This window comes from Canis lupus, chromosome 18 (assembly GCF_011100685.1).
Source record: "Canis lupus familiaris isolate Mischka breed German Shepherd chromosome 18, alternate assembly UU_Cfam_GSD_1.0, whole genome shotgun sequence".
In the NCBI taxonomy this organism is placed as follows: domain Eukaryota; kingdom Metazoa; phylum Chordata; class Mammalia; order Carnivora; family Canidae; genus Canis; species Canis lupus.
In genome coordinates this window covers 51549803-51570448 of record NC_049239.1, presented here as the reverse complement: position 1 = coordinate 51570448, position 20646 = coordinate 51549803, and the positions used below count along the sequence as shown (strand labels likewise).

The window sequence follows — 20646 nt, the reverse complement described above, 5'->3', positions numbered from 1 at the left end:
CTAGCAGCCCTGCCATCTGGAACACATGCTGCAGAGACAGCATTAGAATCTAAAGATTCCTTAGCCTTCCCACATTTCCTGGTTAGTATATCTGCAGGGGGCTAGCCCCACCTTCTCCTCGCTGGCAGCCAGAAACCTGACCTCCTTTGCCCAGCTTTGGTCTGGAAGACAGAGGACAGGGCCTTGCAACTCTAGCCGGGCCTTACTCTCCTGATGCCTGTGGAGGAGCTGCGTCCCTGCTGCGTGGCCTCACCTGTGTCCTTGCCCTTTCCTTCCCTGCCCCCCAGTACGTGGCAGAGCTGCTCCAGGACCAACGGAAGCCTGTTGTGTGTACCTGCTCCACCGTAGAGGTCCAGGCCGTGCTGTCTGCCCTACTCACCCGTATCCAGCGCTAGTAAGGGCTCTACTTATCTCCTGCCCTTTGGGATTCCCTCTGACCTCATTCTCCTGCCCTGACTTCTAAGCAATGACAGGACTGCCTGGCCTCATCAGACCAAAAATCCTCAGTCACTGTGTGGTTGGGCAGCAGCAGGCCATGATGTTCTGATGTCCCTGCTGGCCCCTAGAGGTCAGGGTGTGAAAATGTCATTTTCCTGCTCTCCCTGCCTCCCTACCTGGACTCCTTAACCTGCTGCATCTTCTTCTTAAACCCAGGATGAAGAAGATCAAGGAGAGAGAACCAGGGTTTTACATTTTATTCTCACCCTTCTATCTGTGCCATGCTGCTTGGCATCCAGAGTAGATCTTTCTCTCCCCAGAACCTCCCCCAGATGGACTGGGAGGCCCTGCCAATGGGAATGAGAACTTTGGGCCTTCCAGGCATCTGGGCTCATGCTCACTGCTGGGCCCTGGCAGCACTGCCAAATTGTCTCCCCTTAGCCTAAGCTAATTCTTCCTTGTAGATAATTACATGCCTTATTTGATTCTGGATTTCTCTCCTAATTGCAAAAGCACCATAGTTTGTTGCCTCTCTGTGTATTATTTTGTTTATTGGCTTATTTTTTTCCCTGTGGGTTGTTGAGAGCAAATAAAGTCAGAGCTTGGGGCCTTCTCTGAGCAAGGACACTGGTGAACCTCCTGGATGTAGTTACGACTCTTCCCTTGCTTCCCAGCTGCAACTGCAACTCCTCCATGCCAAGGCCGGTGAAGGTGGCAGCAGTGGGAGGCCAGAGTTACCTGAGCTCCATCCTTCGGTTCTTTGTCAAGTCGTTGGCAAGCAAGACCTCTGACTGGCTTGGCTACATGCGCTTTCTCATCATTCCCCTCGGTAAAGATGGGGCAGTTTTCATTCCTGAAGCAGCATGTTGGGGCTGGACCCTAGAAAGGGACAGTTAGGGAGATCAAAGCCCAGGCCGTTATTCTGCCCCTTAACTAGTTCACCATCTCTGGTTTCCATCCCTCAGGTTCTCACCCTGTGGCCAAATACTTGGGCTCAGTCGACAGTAGATATGGCAGTACCTTCCTGGATTCTGGCTGGAGAGATCTCTTCAGTCGCTCGGAGCCCCCAGTGTCAGGTAATAGCCCTGTGCAAGGAATTGAGGCAAGATGCTGCCTGGTGCATGGAGAGCCAGTCTTGGCCAGAGGAGAAGGCCAGAAGAGCATACTTCTTTTCCTCCCTATGGTTCTACCACTCCCAATCCCTTTGCATGTTTATTTTTTTATTTATTTATTTTTGGTAAGTATTTATTAGGAGGAAGCCCACTATATGTAGCCCTTCCTCACTCTGGCTGTTTTTAGTCTCTGCTGTTTGCTCTGCTCCTAAACATCTAGGAATGAGGAAGGGCTTGAGGAGGTGGTGAAGAAAACATTTCTAGGTGTAGAAATCAAATATAAGAAGCAGAGAATAGGGATCCCTGGGTGGCGCAGCGGTTTGGCGCCTGCCTTTGGCCCAGGGCGCGATCCTGGAGACCCGGGATCGAATCCCACATCAGGCTCCCGGTGCATGGAGCCTGCTTCTCCCTCTGCCTGTGTCTCTGCCTCTCTCTCTCTCTCTCTGTGACTATCATAAATAAATAAAAATTTAAAAAATAAATAAATAAATAAAAGAAGCAGAGAATAGTTACTAAGCAATCTGTTGATAAGCAGATAACACTGTGCAGACCATATCTTTGCTCTGAAATACAGAGTAAAAGTGGCAGGGCTTAGAGTGAGCTTGAGCTCTACAAGGCTGAGGAGTAGTAAATGCATCACTAGACCTTGAAGGAAGTAATGGGCAGAGATTGGTGGAATGGAGGGCTTCCTCTAGGTTATGAGATTGGTTTGAGCAAAATAGATGCAGGAGTATGATTAGCCCAGAAAAGAGCTGAACTTTGAGGAACTGCAGAGATTGGAAACCAGAGGATCTTTAGAACCCTTTCTCTGCCACAACTCCCAGGGTCTTCTGATGGGTCTCAACAAAAGGGGTCTCTTTAAGAGGGTTTTCGGGTTTGCCTGCTGAAGTAAATTGGTAGTTATCTCTTGTCTTTTCTGCAGAGCAACTGGACGTGGTAGGGCGAGTCATGCAGTATGTCAATGGCGCAGGTGTGACACACCAGCTACCTGTGGCTGAAGCCATGCTGACCTGCAGACATAAGTTGTAAGTTTAACTTCAGGGGATTTCTTGAAAATAGGGTGAGTGGGCTAGATAAATCTTGAGTTTTCTTTGCTCTTCCCTATTTTCCTTCCCCCCACCCATTTCCCTTCATAGGCACCCAAGAGAAAATGAAGGACAGAGACAGAATTTTTACTGCCTCCCCTCCTTGTCCTAGACCTCCCCACCCAAATTGATATGCCCTTAGTATATAAGAAGTCCATCCTAGAGACTGAAATTCACGTTGATGTAGTATGCAGAATGGTGTCTTTTGCTTCCATCTGTGGCTCTTCATGGCTTCATGGCTTCATGGCATTCTGAGACATGATGGAAAGTGTGGTGTCTGGACTCTCTTGAAGCCACAATAAAATATGAAAAGCTTGTATCCCCAGCTCTCCATGCAGTATTACCCACTAACTGTAAGGCTTTCCTTTCTCTCCCAACAGCCCTGATGAAGACTCCTATCAGAAGTTTATCCCCTTCATTGGTGTAAGTTCTGTCTCCTCATTCCTTTGTACCCCACCCATTCTCCTGGCCTTGCTGTCCCTCCCCACATGCACACACACACACACACAAGATTCATCTAGACAGTGGTTCTCATCCAGAAGTGATTTTTGCCCCCAGGGGACATCTGGCAATGTCTGTAGACATTTTTGGTTGTCACAGCTGGAAGTTGGGGTTCTACTGGCATCTAGTGGTTAAAGACCAGGGATGCTGCTAAACTTCCTGCAGTGCACAGGACTGCACCTACAACAGATTGATCTGGCCCTAATGTCAGTTGTGCCCAGGTCAAGAAACCCTGGGCTGGGATATGCACTGAGCTGTTCCTTTTAGTGTCCTCCTTTCCTGAATCATGGACTATCCTCAGATCATCACTGGTATCTTGTATCTTTTACACCAAGCCCTGAACCACTGCCTCGGCCTAGGGAGTGATGTCCAGAGCACAGCTTCTACAGGCTCTAGGAAAAAGAAAGCTGCCTCAGAAATGAAAGAATATGGGGCAGCCCGGGTGGCTCAGCGGTTTAGCGCCACCTTCAGCCCAGGGTGTGGTCCTGGAGACCCAGGATCAAGTCCCACATTGAGCTCCCTGCATGGATCCCTCTGCCTGTGCTTCTGCCTCTCTCTCTCTCTCTCTCTCTCTAGATAGATAGATAGATAGATAGATATAGATATATATAGATATAGATATATAGATATAGCTGTCTCTCGTGAATAAATAAATAAAATCTTTTAAAAAAGGAAATGAAATAATAATCATCTCTTCAGATGATATTCTGAAGAGAAGTCCAAGAAGTAGTTATTTCTGTCTTTGGGGTCAGATGTACCACTGAAAAGAAGGTCCCTTCTTTCCCCTCTTATTTAATCAAAGGAGAATCTCTAGATGAGTTAGTTTTGAAAACAAAATGGAAACCTTTTGGATATCTCTGATGTCCGATGGTAGTAGCCTTTCATTTGGCAGTAGCTGGGCAGAGACCAATCAAGAGAGGGACCCCAGAGATGACAATGCTGACACCCTATGGGGCCAAAGCACACCACAAAAGCATGACTGAAAATTCAGATTTCCATGTACGAGACAGTTGAATTTCCCTTCCAAATCAGCTTGTATCTTTTCCTGTGATCTCCTAGCTTTGGTCAGGGCGGCATATGCAGACAGAGAGCCTATTCTGTGCTCAGCCCAGGTTCTGTATGTCTTGAGTGATCGTAAGAGATCCCTGAGCGTGGAGAATTTCAGTTACCCCTTCTTGTGCCTTGCTAAAGCTTCCTGTCTGAATGGTCCACTCAGTCCCTGTTAGCTACTGGGGCTACTCCCATAGCCATGTTGAATGAAGGCTATAAACTATGGCCTGTAGCCTAGGCTGATGATTTGATTTCCATCTTCATGGGGCTGTGGGTTGCTGCCCACTCTGACCTCACAGAAAAGAGAGAAATATAAAAAAATTTTTTAATTGAAACAAAGGAATTGACAGCCTCATAATAATGCCAGGGGAACAAGGAGAATTATATCCAGGAAGTTGAGAGTATTGTTGTGTTATTTTCTGGGAACTAAAATAAGGATGCATAGAGAATTTGGGACAGACTTCAGTGAATAGCAGCACTGTATTCTGAGCAACCTTGAGGGGACCGTCTGCATGTGATCTCCACTCCCCACCAGTCCCCGGGGCCCAGCTTCCATGACCTCTCAGCACTTCCTAGCCCCTCTGCCAGGTAATAGGCCCTGGGCCTGCTACTTCCCCAGAATTCACCTGTCGTCTCAAACCAAAGCTGTGACATTCAGTCTCTATCTAGCTGTGCATGTTGCTGGCCGCTGGAGGGCCCCCTCTATCCTTCCCCGAATTCTCCATGAGAAATTTAAAATTCTTTGGGAATTTTAATCAGTATAACTTCCTTGAGGTAGGGAAGGGGCAGGGGTGCCTGCGATCACCTTCTTATCCATATTCTCCCAGATTCCAGCAAGTCTAGAAAGGAGGAACCTGGTATCAGCACTTCAGCACGCTCCCTTGCTTGGTGTCACAGGCATTCAGAGAGCACCTCCCCCGCAACATGCTGCCTTACCAAGCTTTCTCACAGTGGCTCTTCACTTCTCTGACATGGGAAGATGGCCTCCTACCCATGTGGTCTTAGAAGAAACATGATCAGAACACTGAAATGGTTCCTGCCTTCAGGGTGGCTTTGCCCTTCCCAGAGGTGAACCATGAGGTCTCATGTGCCCAAACCTCATTGTTTAGAACTGGGCTTAATTTTTACATATCTTGGGGCAGCCCCTGTGGCCCAGCAGTTTAGCGCTGCCTTCAGCCCTGCCTTCAGCCTGGGGTGTGATCCTGGAGATCTGGGATCGAGTCCCACCTCGGGCTCCTGCATGGAGTCTGCTTCTTCCTCTACCTGTGTCTCTGCCTCTCTCTCTCTCTCTCTGTCTCTCTCTCTCTCTGTGTCTGTCATGAATAAATGAATAAAATCTTTAAACTTTTTGTTTTTTTTTTTACATATCTTGGGATGCCTGGGTTGGCTCAACAGTTGAGCTTCTGCCTTCAGCTCAGGGCATGATCCTGGAGTCTCAGGATCAAGTCCCACAACAGGCTCACTGCATGGAACCTGCTTCTCCCTCTGCCTGTGTCTCTGCCTCTCTCTTTCTCTGTGTCCCTCATGAATAAATAAATAAAATATTTTTTAAAAAATTTTTTTTACATATCTTAAAGATCAGATCTGGGTTACTCTGGATTTGCAAAAGATTTTTAAAGCCTACAATCAAATAATAATAATATATAGCAATGGCTATTGTGTCTAATCACCTGCTTCCAAACGGATCAAAATGTGTCCAGCTTTAGTGAGAGGATCTAACACAGTGTCTCTTCTTTCTCCCAGGTGGTAAAAGTGGGTCTGGTTGAAGACTCTCCTTCCACTGCAGGTGAGCCTGGGGCCCTTCTGCTCCTGTGAGGTGGGGTAATGCCCTGTCTCTAGTCCAGCAGGCCAGACAGTGAAGACTTTGGGTGTCCTAAGGTTAAGTCAGAGTTTGAGCAGGAAGACTTATGGGCATCCTCACTGCCCAGGTGAAGTGATGGCAGGGTAGAGTGGGGAGGTGTCTAAGGCTCAGGTGTAGCTGAGACAGAGGGGTCCTCACACCTTGTCACCTACTGGTCAGGGGTGGCTTCCTGTGGCCAACTGTGTTTGTCCCCGTGACAGGTGATGGAGATGATTCACCTGTGGTCAGCCTTACTGTGCCCTCCACATCACCGCCTTCCAGCTCAGGCCTGAGCCGAGATACCACAGCCACCCCACCTTCGTCCCCATCCATGAGCAGTGCCCTCGCCGTTGTGGGGTAAGGGGCTCTTACCTATACCTCTCCTTCCTGCCAAACCCCTCCATCAGGGCCCAGGAACCTGACTGACTCCCCACTGCCTGCCTGCAGCATTGTACAACAATGATGGCATACTGCATGTAGAAAGCAGGATAGTGGCAAGAACTTTGGAGTTCAAATTCAGAGACTTAGGTCACTAGCCGGGCAAGTAGAACCACTCTGTACAATGCAGGATACTTTCTTCCCCATATGTCTTCTGGGGTAAAAAAGCTGAATAAGACAAACAGCAGAGAGGCCCTTTGCAGCCTGTAAAGTGCTGTGCAGGAGTCTTGCTAGGGGACTGCCCAACGTGCTGGAAAGAGTGTAGCCATGGGAGTCCTGCACACCTGGGTTTGAGTCGTGGTTCTGTGCTAGGTCTACTATATAAGCTTGTATTACTCAGTGATACTTGTTAAAGCACAGTGAGGGAGGGGCACCTGGCTGACTCGGTTAAGCATCTGTCGCTTGATTTCAGCTCAGGTTATGATTTCAGGGTTGTGGGATTGAGCCCCATGTTGGGCTCCATGCTTAGCCCAAATCATGAGGCTGCTTGGGATTCTCTCTTCCTCTCCTTCCGCTCTTTCCCCACATTTGCACGCTCCCTGTTTCTCTCTCTCTCTCTCTCTCTCAAGTAAATAAATAAAATCTAAAAAATAAAATAAAGCACAGTGAAGGAGACCACATCAAGGCATAACCATTGAAATAGGTGTAGGGAGCACTACTGTGGATTTTGCAGGGTGGGTAGCTCAACTCCAAATACAGCCTGAATAAGTGGGAATTTCTACCCTGGGAGTGGGTATGGATGGAAAATTACTAAGAAGAAACATCAGGGGTAAGAGGGGTTCTAAACAGACCCAACAAGATTCTTAACTGAGACAAGTCAGGGTATCAGACATCTCTGGAGGTGGTGGTGGGGGGGTGATGAGGAGCCTGGCCAGGTGACCCAGATAATCAGATAGGGAGGGTGGGGGTTCTTGCTAACTGTCTTAGCAGGTTCTTGCTAAAACTAGATTTTACAAGGAAGTATGCAAATGGGCCTAGGAAAAGGTTTAGGAGCCAGATTAAAGTTTCTGAAGTTTAGTCAAGCAAAGAACCTTTGTCACTTGTACAAGGTTCATTTTCGACTCTGGAAATAGAGTGAAATAGAGGTGTCAACAGTTTTGTGAGGCTTCGATAAGAGCGTGTGTTGTTGGTGCCTGGCACATGGGAGTTGCCTTCTTTCATGCATGCAGTCTGTCTGTCAGCATAGTGGCCATTTGAGCCACTGGAGCTGTAGCAGCAAATAAGAAAGGCTGGTCCTAGTCCTGGCACTCAGACTCCTGGGCTCTGGCAGTGCCAGGGCAGCAAAAAACTCAAACTGTGTAGGTTTGCAGTAAGCACTATGAAAAATTAGTAGGGGGATCGTTCTGAAAGGGGAAATAATTTCTTTAGGGTCTCAAGTATCCAGAGTGTAGATCAGGTGGTCAGGGCAGCCTCTCAGGAGGCAGCTCTCATGCCTGCCTGAACAAGAGGAGCTGACAAGGAGGGTGGAGCAGAGCGCTCCCATAGGGGCCCCAAGGGAGCAGGTCATGAGGTGAGGAAAGGGAACACATGGGTAGCCCCAGTGGCGCAGCGGTTTGGCGCCGCCTGCAGCCCAGGGCGTGATCCTGGAGACCCTGGATCGAGTCCCACGTCAGGCTCTCTGTATGATGCCTGCTTCTCCCTCTGCCTGTGTCTCTGCCTCTCTCTCTGTCTCTATGAATAAATAAATAAAATCTTAAAAATTAAAAAAAAAAGGAAAGGGAACACAAATGGGCCCCTGCACCTTCCTCCTCCTTATTTCCATTTTGTCTGTCTTGTCTCTGTTTCTTCTGGAGAAGATCCTCAGCAGCAGAAAGGGTAGACACTGGCCAGTGGTTTTTCTAGAAACACCAATGACAGGGTCATGGTCCCTAAAGAACATGAATGTTCTTAGATGGTAAGAAGCCTACATTGCACTTCGGATCCAGACCCTTACTCTCCCTCTCCCTTTCTTCTATCCACTTCGCTTCATGGCCTCTACTGATTTACAGAAGGGACAGTTCAGGAAAGGAGGAAATGCCTCATGGCTGGTACTCCTTTATGGTTCCAGCCTTCCCAGGAGGCCTGGGGGCCAGCCCTTACCATGACCTCCTTTCCCATCCCATTTAAGCTGATTTTTAATGGAACCACTGGAATCAGGCAGAGAGAGAAATGTCAGAGGACTTTGTAGCCTGTGTATCTATTGTGTCTGACGCCTCCTTTCAAGAAAACATCAGCCCTTTTCCCCCTTGGAGCTAAAATTATCCCTGAGCTAGAAGTGCCATAAATAAGAGAAAGCCGCAGGTCAGCATCCATCAGCGCTCCCTCCCGGGTCTGCTGTGGAGCCAGCCAAGGTGCTTGCGCCTCTGCCCCACTTAATCTCTCCAGCACTTGTCTAGGTTCTGTCTGTGCTCTGCTTACTGGGTGTGCACATGTGTGTGCATGTGAGTGTGTATGTGTACGCATGCACACTTTCTCCATAAAGCTCCCTTCCTCTCTGCCTCCCTCATCCCCCTGTGACTTTGTATTTGGCTCCCTCACAGTGCCCCAGGGCTTTACCCTTTCCTGGCTTTGTCTTCCCTTCCGTCAGCCTCTCCTACCCACACAAACCAATTCTATGAAACTGGAGGGGACCCAGAACCACTTAGCCTGCCACCTCCTCTCACCCCTCCCAGAGCCTGGCGGTCCCCTCTAGGTCCTCCAGTCTGGCCATGTAGTTGGGAGCTAAGGGCAGAGACTACTCTCCATTACTGTTCCTCTTCCTCAGGAGCCCCAACAGCCCATATGGGGATGTGATTGGCCTCCAGGTGGACTACTGGCTGGGCCACCCTGGTGAGCGGAGGAGGGAAGGTGACAAGAGGGATGCCAGCTCCAAGAACACCCTCAAGAGCGTCTTCCGCTCAGTGCAGGTTTCCCGCCTACCCCATGGTGGGGAGGCCCAGCTTTCCGGCACCATGGCAATGACTGTGGTCACCAAAGAGAAGAACAAGAAAGGTAGGTGACATCTGAGGCCAGGGACAATCAGGACCACTAGCGTTCACTATCTCCTCTCAGGGTCTGGGACAGGGTCTGCTTCTGGGAGACCTTTGGACGTGGGCGAAGCCGTCCATAGATCATGTCCAGCCTGGGTTTTTCTGTAAGGGTCTTAGCTCACCTTGTGAGACAAGGCCATTCCTTCTATAACGAAGAAAAATGGATGTCCCCAGTGGGTGAGTGGTCCCTGCCTGCTGAACATCAGTGCCTTAGGGGCCAGGGCAGTTAGTGCTGCCATAATGAAGGGAGCCTTACCAGCCACTGCCCTTAGGGATGGACTGTGTGACAGAGGAAGATGTCACTGTGTCCCCATGAAGCAGGGCATTTGCACCCAACCCTGGGGGTCACTGAAGCCCTTATGAACAAAAGGGCATTGTTGTGTAAGAATTAAGAAGAGTACAGCCCATTTTGGATAATAGGGGTGGCTTCAGGCACTAGAGGTGGAGTTGGGAGCGGTCCTGTGCTCTCAGAGAGTAAGGCAAGAATCCCCACAACCAGGCCAGCCCTAGGGCAGAGCTTGCTACTGTCTGTTCCACCGATCTGGCTGTGAGCCTCCCATACCAGGCAAGCCTGCCAGGTGACTCAAGGGCCCTCACAACCTCACCCATCAACCAGCTGTCAGGTAGGAGCTTTCTCTACCTGTTGGACCCAAAGCAGCTGGGCCTCTTTCTCTTCATGCCTCTGCTTAATAGAGTTCCTCTTGGGGGCAAGCAGAGGGCTGTGCCAAGCCTAAAGCCAAACAAGTGTAGCCCTGATATTTGCCCAGAGCTGGCAGATTGGCCAGCTCTGCAGTGTCCTCCTTGTTGCCCCAACATCCCTGGGACAGAAATGTTGCAAACACTCCTGTGAGGCCTCGTAGCCACAGCAGATTTGACCCTATGAGGGCGCAAGTGTGTAGGAAGAAGAGCCCAAAGGCACAGGCACCTTGCCCCACAGGCTACCTAGAACATTCAAGCTGGAAATGGCCTCAGAGACTAACTGGCCCCAGGTCCTTGTTACACAGTCAAAGATACCCAGGCTCAGGGAGAGGCCTCTGCTGAGAGGGGGCAGGACTCAAAGATCTTGGTATTTGCTTCCCACCTACCCAGAGCTAGGGAGCAAGGGAGGAAGGATGGCTGTCTGAATATCACCTCCCCTTCCCCCAGGAAGAGGGTGCCAGGGGATGAGAGAGAGGAAGGAGAGGTAGCTGCTTTTCCAAGGGCTATGACGGAGGTGGTTCTGCTTGTTTTCCAGTTCCCACTATCTTCCTGAGCAAGAAACCTCGAGAGAAGGAGGTAGATTCCAAGAGCCAGGTCATCGAGGGCATCAGCCGCCTCATCTGCTCAGCCAAGCAGCAGCAGACCATGCTGAGAGGTACGGGGAGACTGGGGAGGGAGAAGGGTGCTTGGCAGGGCGGGAAGAAGAGGGGCAGGGGACTTGGTGGGGGAGGTGGCCTTAGCAGCCCTGGTCAACCCCTCCTTCCCCTGTTACCCCAGTGTCCATCGACGGAGTCGAGTGGAGTGACATCAAGTTCTTCCAGCTGGCGGCCCAGTGGCCCACCCATGTCAAGCACTTTCCAGTGGGACTATTCAGTGGCAGCAAGGCCACCTGAGGGCACTATCTCCTGGCCACTCTCCCTCCTGGCACTGCCACCAGCCTCACCGCCTGCGGGCAGGGGGAGGCCAGCAGGCCCGGGCCCAGCATCCCCTTTCCTGGCCCAGGAGCCTGCATCTCTCTTGCCCAGTCCTGAAGGACACTGCCAGTGGGGACACTGCTCCCCTCCCTCCTGCTCAGCCCCCTCCCTCCTGCTCCAGGCCCAAGGCATGTCGATTTTGCCTTCTGGCACCCATCTGTAGAATTGAGTCCTCTGGGCCTTCCTTCACTGACTTCCACTCTCCCCACATGGCACCAGTTCCTTCCTGGAAATAGGAAACCTGGAATCCTGGCACATAGCAGGGAGTTCAGCCCTCCCTATCTCTACCAGCTGCCCAACCTGCTCCCCCCAAGTGAGGCCCAGGGCCACTTCTCACTGCCATGGGTTCTCCCAGTGGGGGGTAGAAGGGGCAGTGTGAGCCCACGGGCCCCCTTCCCCTCCACAGTCACAGGGGCAGCCCCACCCCTCCCTCACCCCCAGGACAGCATTCTATGGTGATGCCATGTCTTTCTAGGGTGGAGGGGGCCTTCCTGGTCTCCCCTATGCACGACTTCCTCACTTACCCCCAGGTTCCCCCTAGATGTCACAAGCACCCTTGAGTGTTTCTTTGGTTATCTGCACAGCCAGTCTCTTGGTGGTTCCATGTAACTTGCTTGGGCACCAGCCCCTGTCCTTGTGGCTTCCCCTTTGTTGATAACTCTCCTCCCTCTGCCTCCCACCCCTTTTACCCCAGCACAACGATGCCTCTTCCTGAACTCCAAACTGGGACAGATGGGAGGCAGACCCCCACCGGCATATTGTCTGTGTCCCTACATCACCCTGTGCCAACCATGTCCATTTGTGTCCCATTCCCTAGTGTGTTCTTCCCCCCCTCACACCTGGTCAGAGAGCCCACCTTCCCAGCCAGGTGTCTCTCCAGCAGGCTCCAATCCCTCCCTCTCGCCATGGGGTTCTGAGCCAACTCCTCAGCCTCGACCATCAGCCTTCTCAGGAGAAGCTGAGCACGCAGGGCCGCCATCCCAGCTGCAGCCCTCTATCTCCTCCAGCACCCTCAGAGCTTTACTGTTGCCCTCTCATCCCTTCTCGAAGTTTTTGCACAGAACTTCATTTTGAAAAGTGTTTTTCTCATTCTCCATACCTCCCCAAACTCCTCCAGCCCTTATCCCCTGTTCAGCCCTATCATCCAGAGCATCTCCTGGGCTGAGCTGCTCTCTTGGGGCCGGAGAAGGGTGGGGCTTGAGGGACTGAATGGATGTTGGGTTTTTCATTCAATAAACTGGTGATTTCTTACCAACTAGCAAGGCTTGGGCTTCTATGCCTCTCACTGTGACACAGGATCTGTACAACCCTCTCCCCTCCACAACACAGCCGACTTCTCTCAAGATCAACTCCTCTCAAATGGCTAGAAAGAAGCATATTCTCATTTCCTTAATTGGAAAAATAGGCATGAAGTTATCTTTCCCAGTATGAGGCAAGCAGAGGTCAGAAACAGAAGTAACACTCTTCTCACACCAAAATTTCCTTTTTCTCTAGTACTCACCGTCCCCAAATCCCACCTCCCAAGATGGTGACAATGTTGAGGGCAGTTTCTACTGATTAAGGATTAGAACTTGGCTTCTTTCCCTCTACAAGGCTGATGTCCTGCCTTAGTTTCTAGAAGCTGGTGGTCTGAGGCCCAGGTGGAAGGGGTGGAGCCAGGGTCCATCATTGAGTTGGCTTTCCTGCCTGCCCTTAACTTAGAGATGAAAAACAGTCATAGCCCCCTGGTCTCTGGATGCCTGGTTCTTCACACACTTCCAGGATAGAGGCTTGCACACCAGCCTTCCTCTGGTGAAGAAGTGCCTGGAGTTTGGGGTTGCATGGGGGAGGGGACAGAGGGGCTTGGCATCCTTACCCTACAGGACACAGCCACAGAGGAGTGGATGACCAAGTAGGGTAGGCTATCACTGGCTCCCTAAGCCCTGTGGGCCAATGACCTAAAGGCGGGAGGCTCTGAGACCCAGCAGTGTGGCCCTGCACCTAACTCTCTGAGCCTGGAACATGGAAATAATGCCTGCCTCCCAAGGGGAAAAGTCCACTGAGGTCTGTGAAAGTGTCCCAGAAATGTAATCTACACATTAGTTACTGAACAAGGTGCACAATCTGGTTGGTGAGAGGAAATGCCAGAAGTCAAAATGTGCTAGAGCGGACGTGGGTGTTGCCTTGGGGCAGAGTGGAAGCTCCACAAGAGGTCTGCGGGTGGGAAGCAGTGGGAGAGGGCTCAGGCAATGCAGGGGCTGTGGGGACCTGGAAGCAGTGAATATCCCAGGCTGGAGGGATGTGGGACAAGTAGACTCAGGTCCAGCTCAGAACTGAGAAGATGGAGCAGGTGATGGGAAGATGAGGGTGAGGAAGAGGCATAAACTCCCAGCCTGCTGTGTCTGACTCCACATCCTGGACATCCCCTCCTCTCACCTCTAGGACTTTGCTCTTGCTGTTGCCCCCTCTCTCCTGCCATCGTCTAGACTGGATCTTTCATGTCTGCATGCCAACACACAGTAATAGCTCCCATGTCAAAAACAATTTCCCTGCTTCCAGATTCCCTCTGACTGCTACACCATGTCTCTGCTCCCTTGAAAGTGAAATTGTTCAAGAGATGTTCATGTTCCCTGCCTCCACTTCCATTCCTACAGGCTTTTTTCCTCAACAGCCCCCATCAGAAGTTCCCTTACCAAGGGCACCAGTGACCTGAATTGCCACATCCAAAGACCAGTTTTCTTGCTTCACCTGTCCTATACATACTCATCACTCCCTGTTAGAATGGCATTGTCTGCTTGACCTGTGGACAGCACTCTGATCTCCTTCCATTCTCTGACTACCCTTTCTTGGCCTCCCTTACTGTATCCTCTTCAGTTTCTCAGCCTTGGAACACTGGAGAACACAGGGCTCCAGCCTCTGGCCTTCTGTCTCCCGATACTCAGCCCAGTAGTATGAAATGCTCCACTGTGCACAGTCTTCTCTCTCCTTTCTTCAGGTGCTGAGGCCAAAACCTTTGGAACCACGACTGACTCCTTTGCCTCTCATAGCCAACATCCAGTCTGCCGGCAAATCCTATAGGCTCTCCCAAAACAGGTTGAGAACCCAGCAGCACCCCACCCCTTTCACTACTGTAGTTATCTCATGTCTGGATGTTCTAATAGCCTCTCAATTATCTGTGCTTCCACCTACTATAGTCTGTTCTCCACACAGTAGCCAGAGAGAGCTTTTTAAGATATTAATCAGATTGTGTTAAATTACCAATTTAAACTGTCCAGTGGTTTCCCATCCCACTAGGAATATACTCCAAAGCCCTCATCATAACCCTAAAAGCCTAAGATCTGACCTCCTGTGGGCTGCTTGATCTCTCATCTCACTCTGCCCATCACCCACTAGCCTCCTTTACATTTCTCAGACACACCAAGCACACTCTGCCTCAGGATCTTCACACAAGCTATTCCCATGCCCCCATCCTGCCCCTGCCTCTAGGTTCATGTGACTTGCTCCTCCATTGAAGTCTTGGCTTAAAGGTCACCTCAGAGAAGCCTTCCTTGCTCTACATGCCTTAAAGAGCACCTCCCTTTTCTCCCTACCTTCTTTAGTTTTCCTTATTAGCATTTCTCCTTGGGATTTAATTATCCATTTGTTTATCTCTCCTCACTGGAATTGTAAGCTCCAAGAAAATAGAATGTTTTTTTTTGTTTTTTTTTTTAACCTGCTCTATCCTTCCCCAGGATCCTTTTTGGCTCATCATAGGTACACAATGAATATCTGTTGACTGAATGAAGAGTCCCCGTGCTGCTGGAATGGAGTCCCCAGTCCAAATGCACTACTCAGACACCTTAATGCCTCAGCCCCAAAGACACTGGAGGCTACTCCTAGGCCCTGGAGTAAGAAGATAAACTCCAAAGAAGAGGAAAAGGGTTGTGTAGGAATGGTTTCCAGAATTCCAAACACGAGGCAACTCAGATTTACATGTTGAGACAGCTTGCCCAGTCACTGAGGGGTAAGGCTGGACCAGAGCAGAACTGCCCATGGGGCTGCCAGAAACATTCTCTAAAGGCAAAGAGTAGCATTTTGGTGCATAAGGTGGAAGAGCTTCTATCTAAACTTGTTATATATCAACTCCAGACTGTTTTATTGTAAATTTAGACAAACACGTATTTTAGAATAGTTTTAGATTTACAGAAAAGTTGCAAAGATAGAGCAAATAATTGCTGTATACCAACCCCCCAACACACCCAGTTTCTCTTACTGTTAACATGTTACATTAATATGGTACATTTATTATATAACTAATGGACCGACATAGATACATTATTATAAAGTCCATATTTAACTCAGATTCCTTAGTTTTTCCTTAAAGTCTTTTCTGCATTCCAGAATCCCATCCACAATAGCATACTACATTTAATCCTTTGGGCTGTGACACTTTCTCAAACTTTCCCTATTTTTGATAACCTTGACAGTTGAGGCGTGCTGGTCAGGTATTTTGTAGAATGCCCCTTGGCTAGAATTTGCCAGCACATCATATCAAAGGTTCCTGCCTTCAACATGATTTGTCAACCTTGATCATCTGGCCAAGGTAGTATTCACTAATGTCACACCTCCTTCCTTACTGTGCTCTTAGGGAGGAAGCCACTAAGCACAGCCTACACTTATGGAGTGAAAGATATTCCTCTATATCCATTATTTAGAATTCTTCTAGACAGTAGATTTAAGATCCATGTTTTAAACTCCTTCCCTCATGACCCACTGCTGTGTCCAGAGACTGATGGCATGGATGGCCCTCTCAACACCACCTGCAAGCATTTTCTTTTAGCGAAGCCGCTGCCAGAGTGCTTCATGTGGTTTATATCATGGACTCCTTCAGGCAGCCCCAGGAAATCAATTCTGCTGATATTTCCTTTTTACCAAGGAGGAAGCCCAAGGTCAGAGAGCTCCCCTTACCCCAAACCCCACCCCCATCCCAAATCTAAACTCATTTCTAAGCATTTACATGACTTGAATACTCACAGACATCTCAAACCTAGTATGGCCCAAACAGAACTCTTGATCTCCTCGACCCAGTTTTGATAATGGCACAGCATCCATCCTATTACAGGCCAGAAACCACTGAATTGTCCTTTGTCACCACAGCAATTCCTGTCCATTCTGCCGCCTCTCAGTTCCCAAACAACCCAGAGTGCCTCATTCCTTTGCTAGAGCCCTTCAGCAGCTACCTACAGCTGCCAAACCCATGGCCCATGAGGCCAACACATCTGGCCCCACTACCTAACATCACTTCCAGCTGCTTTCTCCCCCACACTCTTCACCCTTGAGCCACACCTGATCTTGCAGTCATCACATTCCTCTTCCCTGCACCAGGCCCAAACAGGTGGTTCTTCCAACCTTAAGTGCTCTGCCCTGCCCCACAGAGCTACTTTCTTTGTCTTTAGGATACAGCCTACACATTACCTCCTCAGAGAGGCTTTCCCAACCAACCACCCTGCCCCAGAGCCCAGTTGTTTGCCCCTACCTGAGCCCTTTCTGCAGTCATGGCATTCAATGTCACCTGCAATAAATGTCTCTGTACCACATTAGAATGGGAGCTCCAGGTGCGCAGGGACTCAGGCTACATCTCCAGCACCCATCATTCTGGCAAGTGGCAAATACTAAAAGGTAACTAAAAGAACAAGTGAGGGGTTAAGTCACATGTCCAATGCACACAGATCCACTGAAAAGGAGCCAGATTTCTAACCCAGGTCATCTGACTCCAGACCACCTCTCAAGGCCCCACTCAGACCCCAAATTCCCAATCATCCATACATCCTACATGTATTAAGGTCCTACCATGGTACATGGTGAAGACAGAGTTGGGTTCTTACCTATGTGGGAACTCCAAGGCGAGCAGGGGAGACAGACAAATAGACATTTGCCACAAAGCATGACACATTGCACAGGAGCACACCAGAAGGACATCTAATCCAGCTTGGGGAAGGGGTATCCAAGATGTCACAAAGGAGATAACACCTGAGCAGCATCTTAAAGATGCCTGATGTGATGGATGTTCTGAACACAGGAAATAGCAAAAATGGGAGATGAGAGAGTCTGGCTTGTTCCGAGACCCTTGGATAGTTTAGCATGGCTGCAAAGCAAAGGGCATGGTGAGTGATAGGACAGAAGAGAAAGGAAGCAGCCAAGGCACTGAGGGGCCCTACAGCTGTGGTAATCCTCACTCTGCCTGGGCGAGGGCTGTGCACTTTATTCTGAGATCAGTGAAGAGCCAGAAAAGGGTTTTAGAAAAAGGAGATGAGGAAATTTAGCAAGATTACCTTGTGACAACAGATTGGAGGAAACAAGACTGAAGACCAGAAAAGCTTCTAAAGGTATGGCAGCAATTTAGAAAAGATGTGACAGAGACATAGACAATGGTAAAGGGAGGAGAGGTGCAGGAAAATGGAAACTTTGGTTCAATTTAAGAGGTAAGATCAATAGGTTTAGGTGACTGGTGAGGAAATAGGGTCAAAAGAGAAGGAGCCAAGGATAGGGACAGGCCATCTGCTCTAGGTGAACAGGCAGATGGTGGGACATCCCTGGAGGAGATTTGAGCAGGAGATGGTGGGTTTAGAGTGGTTTGTGCTGTTTAGAGGTTAGTGTCCAGTTGGAGTCGAAAAATAGGTCTGGATGGAGCTCAGGGAAGTGATCTGGGTTGGATGGAGATTTGGGGCTTCCTTAACATGAAGAAGAACTGACAGGAGGAAGAAGGTGAGAATACCCGTGGCTGGGTTGAGCTCTGTCTGTCCTGACCATGTAGCACCTATTGCCAACACCAAACAGCTTAGCACTTGTATTCAGACATGCCTTTCCATTTACTGCCTCTTATTGCTCACTTTCATCCTGAATGTGTTTTCCTTCCAAAAACACCTTAAGAGACTACCCAGTATTTCATATAGTTTCTCCCCACTCTCCATTCACTAGCACAGGGTCTATCAAACAGTAAGTTGCTGGTAATAATAATCCTAAATAACTACTAGTAACAGAGTCTGTTATGTACAAAGCCTAATATTAAGATCTTAACTCTGCCATCTTATTCCATTTTCTCAAGGACCAAAAGAGGTAAGTATTAGGAACTTTATTTTACAAATGAGAAAACAGATGAAGTTACAGAGCATGCCTAAAGCCCCACAGCTGGCACTTGGGAGAAATACGGCATTGAACTTAGCTGAGTATGACCCCAAAGCCCATGTACCCTCTTACTGAACAGGGTGAGGACACTTCTAGTCTGGCTGGGAGGTCACAAGGAAGAAAGGATACAGATTTGCCAAATGGCTACCAGGATAGGAAGCAGGAGCCTCTCAGGGGATCTCTAAGCAGCCTTGATTCTTGACTAAGTGGCAGAAAGAATTGATAACCAGGTGTGTTCACTGTGGAACAGTTCCCTCAGGAAGCAGAGAGCTGCTTGTCCTGTGGAGGAGACATGATCTTCAAGGAGCCTCCGGTCTTGAGCACTTAAGGGTGAACCTGCCGACATTTCAAGGAGGATGATATGCTTGGCAAAAGTGCCCCCCCAAACACTTCAAGGAAAAGTATTGAAGCTGGCCAAAGGAAAAAAAGATGAATTTCAGAAAGCAGACTTCAATGGGATGGGTGCTTCTGAGGACCTAAGGGGAAGGGGTTGGAGCAGTGGGAGTGATTTTCAGGAGAAAACAACATTAAAAGTAGCAAGAATAACTTCCCCAGGCATGGGACAGGCGGGGGCAAGCTGATAAGCTCTGCAGAAAGTGGCATAAGGAGCTGAATCACCACTGGGCATAGACTCCTCCCTTTTTTCTCCATTAACAGAGCACCCATCAGCAGCCTGGCATGAGACCAGCAGCTGCAGGGGGAATGCAGAACACAGCGGGATGAAGTAACAGTCCTTTCCCCTGGGAGATGCACAGTAGAATCCTCAGGGATAAGATAAAAACCAGTGGCCACAAAGGTTGGACACATGCAAGATTAAGCACTGAAAGCAAGATAAGAGCCTGTGAACCCCGGCAGCGGTAGCGCAGACCCTGCCTTCCCTGCACTCAGCACACAGGGAGGAGCAGGATCAGATACCTAAAAAGAATCACAAAGAAACCACTGAATCCTGCAGAGAGCAGAAAAGCCAGAGCAAGAATCCAGCAGAAGTCATATGAGAAGACTGAAAAATATTCTTGCCATTTACCTGGAAAAGATACAAGAATATGCTCCTTTGTTTTTTTATTTTTATTTTTTTTCTCCTTTGTTAGATGGAGAGAAAGTACAAGGGAAGAAAGCAGGGGTTGTAGATGTGTGTTTGTGTTTGGGTATGTGTGGTATTCCTACATGGCCTATAAATACATGCACATGGAGGTGTATGTGTGGCAGGCAGGCATCTATCTGGTCAGTGCCTCTGAGTGGACCTGACCAAGGCTGTGTGAAGGGTGTGTACAAGTGTGCTGCTGTGTGGGTGTGAACAAGCAATCTGACCTCAGTTCTCTTGACCTCTACTCTCTGTGGTCAGTCTCCCTTACACACTGAGGCAAAATAGCCTGGACTGCAGATTAGAGAAGGACAAGGTGGTCACTGGTAGCCTGAGCTCCCAACAGCAGGCTCTCTTTGCACGTGCAGCTGCCAGCCCCTCTCTGGGCTTCAGTTTCCTTGTAAAACAAAAACATTTAAGCAGTGGCTTTCAACCCAGGATGCATAGCACAGGCAACACTGAAGTTTTGAAATAATAAGAGATACCCAGGACCTACCATTGTACTACAGAATCCTAATCTCTAGAAGAGCCTTCTCATGAAGTCCCTTTGACAGGAGATTCTAAAGCAGAGCCTCAATAAGAATGACAAAGGGGCTCTGAGCTCCGGATTCCATTTCCTCTCCAGAAAGGAAGAGGTGAATGCAGCTGAGATCTGATGGGGTCTACCTGCATAGAAGGTTGGATTATCACACCACAGCCAGCACTCTGGAAGAAAATGCCAACGTGAGGGCTAAAGGAAGACAGACCCCAAACACAAAAGACTCCAACCTGCAGGGCCCTAGAGGAAGACTGACCAGATGAAACTGACAAGGACAAACCCAAATTCTGCACTAATGCACACAACCTAATGGATGAACACAAGAAACTGGGAACAGTAGGAGATCCTGAAGGGCTGAGGACAGTGGTCAGAGAGAAACAAGTATAGTTCGTTGTAACTTGTATGTGCCTTTTGAATTTTGCATCATAGGACTATATTAGCTCCTTTAAAAATCACTGGGGAAAAAAAAAATACTTGGCAGAAGCACAGGACCTGGGAGAACCTGGCTGGATATAACTGAGATGTGCGCAATCTAGGGTTTTAGTTAACAAACACCCTGAGCAGATACAGTGTGGTGGCTGTCAAAATTAGCCTGACCTGAACTTCATGGTGGACAGGGGACATTCATGAAGTGGGGACTATCCCTCTGTGATCTGTGAAGTTCACTCCCTGTCTGGATCCCTGAGCCCTGGACTGGGCACCATATTCTGGGCAATATATGGATTAACACCTAAAATAC

At 49.2% G+C, this 20646-nt stretch overlaps 1 protein-coding gene across 1 annotated transcript in view; it reads left to right on the top strand.

Annotated features, from left to right (window-relative positions):
- The window catches only part of PACS1 (phosphofurin acidic cluster sorting protein 1), a 140676-nt gene extending 128269 nt beyond the window's left edge, over positions 1 to 12407 (top strand). The window contains exons 15-24 of the mRNA XM_038563849.1: positions 288 to 394; positions 1113 to 1267; positions 1404 to 1514; positions 2473 to 2575; positions 3016 to 3058; positions 5930 to 5972; positions 6248 to 6383; positions 9208 to 9434; positions 10707 to 10826; positions 10949 to 12407. Coding sequence (XP_038419777.1) covers positions 288 to 394; positions 1113 to 1267; positions 1404 to 1514; positions 2473 to 2575; positions 3016 to 3058; positions 5930 to 5972; positions 6248 to 6383; positions 9208 to 9434; positions 10707 to 10826; positions 10949 to 11064 — 1161 coding nt within the window. The 3' untranslated portion in view covers positions 11065 to 12407. The remainder of the gene's footprint in view (positions 1 to 287; positions 395 to 1112; positions 1268 to 1403; positions 1515 to 2472; positions 2576 to 3015; positions 3059 to 5929; positions 5973 to 6247; positions 6384 to 9207; positions 9435 to 10706; positions 10827 to 10948) is intronic.
- The last annotated feature ends 8239 nt before the right edge of the window (positions 12408 to 20646 follow it).